The sequence below is a fragment of the Sminthopsis crassicaudata genome, chromosome 2, assembly GCF_048593235.1.
Source record: "Sminthopsis crassicaudata isolate SCR6 chromosome 2, ASM4859323v1, whole genome shotgun sequence".
Classification (NCBI taxonomy): Eukaryota; Metazoa; Chordata; class Mammalia; order Dasyuromorphia; family Dasyuridae; genus Sminthopsis; species Sminthopsis crassicaudata.
Window position 1 is genome coordinate 615073204 of NC_133618.1, and position 7761 is coordinate 615080964.

Below are 7761 nucleotides of genomic sequence, written 5' to 3' on the forward strand. Positions count from 1 at the left end.
GGGACTGGCTTTTGCCTTTTTTATTTAATATCCTCAGCCCTTAGCACAGTATGTGGCACATAGTAGGGACTTAATAATAAATGTTTATTAATTGATTAATAAACTACTTTGGGCCAAATTTCTACCTATTTGTCATATTTTTACTGTTCTCTAAATGCATTCTATACTTCTATTTGACATCTTGTGTACTTCCTTTTCCTTCTCCCCCCCATCCCTGTTAGGTTCTTACTAAGTGCTAATGAGATAATGAGATAATAGGTTCTTACTAAGTGCTAAGTCAGTACTTAACAATTCTCTAGTTCCGGCCATGACTGGGAGTTTTACTTGTGAATTTCCAGGAAAGGCGGGAACTAGAAAATTGTCAAGTACCGACTTAGCACTTAGTAAGAACTTAATATCTCATTATCTTATTAGCACTTAATAAGAACCTAACAGACCCCCATTAAAATATGAGTTCCTTGGCATTTGTTTTTGCTCTTTTGTTGTTTATTTAATTGGCTATTTGTTTTATATCCTCATTGTTCAGCATAATGTTCTTGGTTCATAGAAAATGAATGTTGGACCATTGACTGACATTTCCCCACTGTCAGCTAGAGGAAAAGTATTGGGGAAAACCTTACCCAGGGGCTCAAACTCTTTTTCTTCTGTAGAAACAGTTATGGTCAAGTCCTCAGGTGAGAAACTAGCTGAGAAGCAGACAAATTGATGTTCTGTTCTGGCCATGTGACGAACCAAGGTCAAGAAACGGATGGGATGAACATTTTGGATGGAATTCTGTTTGCTGATCAGGAACCAGGAGGAAAATGTAAAACCATTCAGGGGAGGAAATAACCTGGGGACTATATTAGAAAACAAAAATAATTAAAAATTATTATTACTTTGCAAGAATATCTTAATTTTAGGATGAGTTTAAAAGAGTCATGATTATATGAGGGCTTAGCATCAGGGATTTGGCATGAATAAACCCAGCACCATCATCGATTTGCAAAGGATGATTCTTACCTTGATTTGAGGATGGGAAAGATAGGGAGAAGGGACAGCAGCGTATTGTAGGATTTTTGGGGCGGTGACACAGCAAAAATTACAAATTTTATGATTCTGTTCTATATTATCCTTCTCCTCAGCTGAAGGTTAGGGAGCAGTGAAAGAGTGTTCTTCCAATCCACTCGACTTCTGTGCTCTCTAGATATTCAGAGTCCATGGCCTGATACTGTATCGATTCACTCAGCTTTGGGGCTCTTGCCTAAGAGCTGTATTGCCCTGATTAGTGAATCAGTGAAAACCATCTCATATAGTCTACTGTATTTATCCAGCCCCAAGTCACACTTCACATTCCATCCAGCTGTCTACTCTACCCACATACCCAGCCCTCTCTACCTTCACCCCACTTCGAATTTCACTCTCTCTCTTTGGAAACAATTATCAAATCAATTCTACCATTGTTTCTGTCTTGGGGTAAATTAATTGCCTTAAGTTTCCACTCATCATTCCAGTGACTTTTCAGAACAATAAATTCCTTTCTGGCCACTACTTAGAATGTAAGCTGCTTGAGGGAAGGGGCAGTCTTGATTTAGTGCTTTTATACATAGTGCTTAGCAAATTGCCTATCACATAGTTGCTACTCAGTTAACCCTTTTCTTAATTAATTTATTCATAGAGTTGGGATGTCTAGATGTGATCAAAGACAAAACATGGCAGATTTGATTAGATTTGCAGAGTAGAAAATTAGATTTAACATACATTTATTATGTTCCCACAAGACACCATGCTAGGGATTAGAGCTACCAAGACAAAAATGAAAACCATGTTGGACCCCAAGAAGCTTATATTCTTTTATGTGATATGTAACATGCAAACATGATCTTTTGAGAAAGAGGGAAGAACTTGTAACTTGCAAGATGAGAAAATACTCCACATAAGAGGTGCCACATGAACTGAGCCTTGCAGGAAGCCAGTAGTTCTCAGAAGTGGAGAAAAGACATTCTAAGTTCAGAAGCAGCGAGCTGGTACACCAGATAGATCACTGACCTTAGAATCAGGAAGACATGATTTTAAATGTGGCTTCAAATACTTAACTAGCTCTGTGACCCTGAGAAAGTCATTTAATTTCTGTTTTCCTCAGTTTCTTGAATCACAAAATGGATGTAAAATAGCACTTATTATCCTTTTTTTATTACTTTATTGAAAGGTTATCATGAGAAATAAATGAAATATTTGTGAAAAGCACTCAGCACTGTGCCTGGCAAATGTAAGTGCTATATAAATACTTAGTCCCTTCCTCTCCCCCTCCCTAAATACTGAGTATTCCCTATGCAAACATATAGAGGTATGGCATTGAAGACCAAATACCAGGAAGAACAAATAGATCAGTTTGTCTGGGTTTAGAATGTTGAGTACAAAAAGCAAATGAATGTAAACTAAGTCTGGAAAGATAGATTGCAAACATATTGTGAGGTCCTTTAAATGTCAAAATGAGGAGGAGATATTTTATTTTGGCAGAAGTAGGTGACCAATAATGATTTTTGAGAAGAGAGAGTGTAACAGTTACACCTGAGCTTTAGAAAAGATATTTTGGCACTAGAGTAGAGAATGGGCTTGAAAAGAGAATGATGCTAACAGAGAGAACAAATAGGTTAGCACAGCATTCTATATAAAAGGTATTGAGGACTTAAACTAAGGTGATAGTCATATGAGTAAACAGGAGAGATGTAAGACGTGATTTGGAGACAGAAGTAAAATAATGTGGCTGTTCACTGAATATGAGTAAGAGGGAAGGATCATAGATAACTCTGAGATTGTGATCCCTGGTGACACAAAGGACAATGGTATCCCCAAAAGAAATTGGGAAGAATGTAGAAGATCAGATAGAAATCTTTTTCAGACACAGTGAAGTAGAAATGTCAGAGACAACAATGCATAAGTGGTTTTTAGTGATGTGCTTCTAGAGCACAGAGCATAAGGTAAGACTGTTGGGACTCATGCATATAGGCATAATAATTGAACATGTTCTCTTACCTCCTTTTCAGTCTAGTTACCTTTTGTGAAGCATTCTACTTTGCCTATGCCCTTCCTAAAATATGGTTCAGATTGTTTGATCTCCACATGAGTAACAGTGTCAGGGAAATAGACTATAATTCCAATCCTAATATAATACCTGGCCAATCAAAGATTCCAAAGAAAAGAGCCCCCGAATACAATGTATATAGAGTGGTACAAACTCACAAAAAGAAGCAAGGTAGTGGTGGAAAAAGTAATGAATTTAGAATTCAAACTCCAAGGTCTAAATCTCATCTCCAGCATGTACTGGCTAAAATGGCCATGAACAAATTACTTATCTTCTCTATGCCTCAATTTTCTCAAATAGGAATTATCATTAAACAATGAATAAACGTTTATTAAGAATCTGCATTGCGTCAGGCACTGTTTTAAGACAAAAGTATTATAATCTCTAACTTCAAGAAACATATATTTTAAGGAGGCATGCACCCAAAATAAGACATGTATAAATCAAATACAAGGTAACTATAGAGGGAAACAAATTAGCTACTGGAGGATACCAAAAAGGCTTCCCTCAGTAATCTGAATCTTGAAGGAAACCTGGAGTTAGAGACTTGGAAGGAGAGCATTACAGGATTAAGGAAGAGATATTCAAAGGCAGAGATGAGGGATTCAGTATTTTATCTGAGTAACAGCAAGCATGGTTGGATTGTAGAGGTAAGACTAGAAGGCCACAAGTATTAAGTGTTTACTTTGTGTCCACCCCGGTGCTAAGTGCTGAAGATATAAATATAAACAAAAAAGAAAATTCTTGCCCTCAAGGAGTTTGTGTTTTATCTTAGAAGATATCTGAGTAGGGAATTGGGGAAGGGGTAGTATATTCAGAAATGAACTTTGGGATAATGACTTTGGCAGCTATGTGGAGAATGGATTGGATTGGGTAGAAACTTGAGACAATGCAATTGAACTGAAAGCTCACAATAGACACCTAGGGTATATTATGATGATTGCATAGGTACTTATCTCACAGAGTTGCTATGAAAATTAAAGGAAACACTATATATAGAGATAATGTTTTGCGAATATAATATACACAAATAGATAATACATGTAATTATTATATAGATATAACATATTTATATTATATTACATATATAATATTTTATATATTATATTCCTATAACTACATGGATATATATATATATATATATATATATATATAAAGTGCTTTGCTAACATGAAAACACTAAATGAATATTAGTTATTGGTTTTTATACATGATGGATAATATAAAGAGATATTAGAAATTGTAGTCTTACTCAAGTAAGATATTATTCACATATTTAATAGGAAAATCAAAGATTTGTCATTTTACAAATGAGGAAATCAAAGACCTGAGACAGAGTAACCTGTCAGTCCCATGACTGATGGGTGACAGGATCAGCTTTCAGAATAATTGTCCCGACACCAGCTTCAAAGCTCTCTCATTCTACCATGTTCATTCTCAAAACATTATCATAACATCAAATTGGTGTTAACCCATTTTGGTAAATTTCTATCATAGAGAAACATAGCAATAGAAAAGCGGGTAAAAAGACACCTACCTATTCCAATGCCTCCAGAGATTGAGTGTTCTGTATTGGCACCCATAATTGTTGACAGTGTAGGAATAAATAAACAACTATAAAAAAATCCACATAAACAAGTCATTCAAGATAAATATGCAATAAATGAAATGTAACCTATTATTGATTAGAAATAACTAGACATTGGAACAACAATTCTATTCACATCTAAATTAAGGATGGATTTCTGAAGATAAAAATTGTGGTACTTATGAAAACACTGAGACATCTGTCAAAAGTAGAATAATCACATAAATGTGTATGTATGTATATATACATACATACAAATATATGTAGATAGACAGAACAACAGTAGAAGTATAGTAGAATTAGACCAGAACAGGAATAATGATCGTGATAGTCATGAAAATAAGGATCCCATGATCAATATATTAGGTTAACTCAGGAGTCAATAATCTCATAAAGTATAATGACTTAGAAAGTAGAAGAAATCCTACTGTACCCATATCCTTCCATAGACATGTCAAATTCCACAAATGATGGAGCCAGTGTGGCTTTCTGTGGATGAATGTTTCGTGGTGATGTCATAGAAATGAGGCTCATGGCTGTCTGAAGAATATTAACAGAACTCTTGGTTATCCATGGTGACCTGGAGGCTGGCACAGTGCTGACTGTAAGGTTTGCATCAGAGATGGCTTCAGCAGGACCGTCAGTATCAGAGGGTCCAGGTGCTCCTGATTCTAAGACACCAAAAATGAATAACATTTTCTAGCTGTGAAATGTATATTATTTCTTTTCCCTGTAATCAATCTTATATCCTCATCATTCTATCAAAACTTCTCTCTGGAGATGACTATCAATAACATTTCTAAATCAAGTTACTTTTTTCTCAGTTTTCATGTTCTTTTAAGCTGTTTATTGGTATTGACTTTGTTGGGGACCAGTTCCTTGACTCTTTTCCATGTACTTCAGAGACACGATGCCATAATGGTTCCTCTTCTACCTCTACTTTCTTACCACACCTATGATTTAACTGACTTCTCCTCATCTTTCCACCCCCAATTATGAATACTACCCAAGGTTCAGTCTTCATCTCTTTTTCTTATTTCTTCAAATTCTTTCCTGCATAGATTATTCCTTATTAAAGGTTCAACAAGTACATTTATATTAATGACTTTTGATCTGTATCTCCAGTTCCATCTCCCTAGTCCTAAAGTTTCAATGGTTATCTTGCTGTTATTTCAAACTCAATATATTCAAACCAAATTTGTGACCTTTCATTAGAAATTCATAATTTTTTTCTATGAGTCAATGAGACACTGTTCTCTGAGCTGTTCAGATTTGAAACCTCAGAGCTGAATCTGTCTTTCACTCCCCAACATAATCCTAATCAGGCTGTCCTTTTCATTTTTCTAGGAACATGCCATCTCTGTATTTTCACTGTTATTTCCTTACTTAGTATGATTTCTTTCTGTTTTTGTACACACAAAGACTATTCATATTAAAAAGTAAAGGTGAAACATATACTCCTCTCCAAGAAGACTAGTCTTACCTGTATTCTTTCCTGAATGATATGACCTATCTCCTTGAGAAAGAGATGTATTAAATGTTTTACATCCAGCTTCCTTAGCTGAAGGAATCCCAAGGGTAAGAAATTGCCTGAAAATTGCAAAATAAAACAAAAAAAACCAAATAAGGTCAACCACATATCTAAGTTTGTGAATTACATCATAGAATGGCTAATGGCCTATTGTCACATATGAAACAATCAGCATAGTCAGTGAATATGAATCACAAGAGATGCTTCTATGGAATAGAGAAATAAAAGTAACATGGTCCCACATGAATTAAGTTTGATTACAAAAATACCAGCATAACCTTTAGTAACATAAGCAAAATAATTTAGCAGCAAAGAACTTTCCATTTTGCAGAATTATAAGATCCAGGCACTCTGGATGACTTGCTGTCACAATCTCTTATCTCTATGCCTTTATGGGATAGAGATGTCCAGAGAGTTACCACTTAAATTCTTGACTTCATTCAAGATCCAACTCAAATACAACTTTCTGCAGGATACCTTCCTCACTTCCATCTAACCACTAATGCCTTTTCATATAAAGTAATTTCACAGACTCTGAATTGTATGACTTTGCTGTTTGCATTTTTGTATATTGTTCCCTCCCATTAAAATGTAAGCTCCTTGAGGAAAGGGACTTTTTTGTCTTTCTTTATATACCAGTGATTACCACATAGTAAACAAGGGCTCTGCAACATATTTATTGATGACTGCTTTTAAACCAACTTAAAGGACTATATATTGGTATGGTGATAGCAAAGATTCCTGGCAATTTTAAGTGTTATCAATATATCATAATAATTACTATATACACATTATACATATATATGTGTATACATATAGTTCATTTGTATATCATTTTATATTCATATCAAGTGTTTTCATATAATTTCATTTTATTCACAATATATTGGAATATGTGGAAAATGCTTTTTCTGCTCATTTGATAAATGAACAAGGAGAAATTTAGATCTTCACCACGATCATACACTTCTGGCTGAACTAGTATGAGGAACACTCCTTGGTAGAACTTTTTTCCCCTACTATGCTTCCTCACATAATTCTACTCACAAATAAAGAAGACACTGTACCTTATGTGCCTGTGTCCTCTACCCAGGGAAGTCTCTAAGAAATGAACAATTGATCAGTTCTGAAACAGAACTAGTTCTATTACTCTGTGCCTAGTTCAGAGTTATTTCTTCCACTTAAAGAAGGAACATCTAAAACTACTTGAGTAAATAGTCACGAATATCAAGACCTCATTGGGACAATATGACTTTGAGATAAGGTAATAGAGGCAAGATAGAATATTAGACCTGGAAGATCTGAGTTCAAATCCAATTTTAGACAATATCTGTATGATCCTGAACAAATTCTGAACAAAATTTTTTCTTTTTTTCCTTTTTTAATTTATTTAATATTTACCCCTCAGCCACATTAACGTCATTTTTTTTTACATTTGTTTCTAAAACTTTTGAATTCCAGATTCTCTCCCTTATCCCCTATTCCTAATCCCTATTAAGAAACCACACATGAAGTTATGCAAAACATTTCCATAAAAGTCATGTTGTGAAATAAAACAGATCTCTCACCCTAATAAAA

General features: G+C 34.8%; 1 protein-coding gene across 1 annotated transcript in view; it reads right to left on the bottom strand.

Annotated features, from left to right (window-relative positions):
- The window catches only part of WDFY4 (WDFY family member 4), a gene marked incomplete in the record, with an annotated part of 362592 nt that overhangs the window by 261380 nt on the left and 93451 nt on the right, over positions 1-7761 (bottom strand). Inside the window, 4 exon segments of the mRNA XM_074296119.1 lie at positions 621-839; positions 4602-4678; positions 5086-5323; positions 6136-6242. Coding sequence (XP_074152220.1) covers positions 621-839; positions 4602-4678; positions 5086-5323; positions 6136-6242 — 641 coding nt within the window.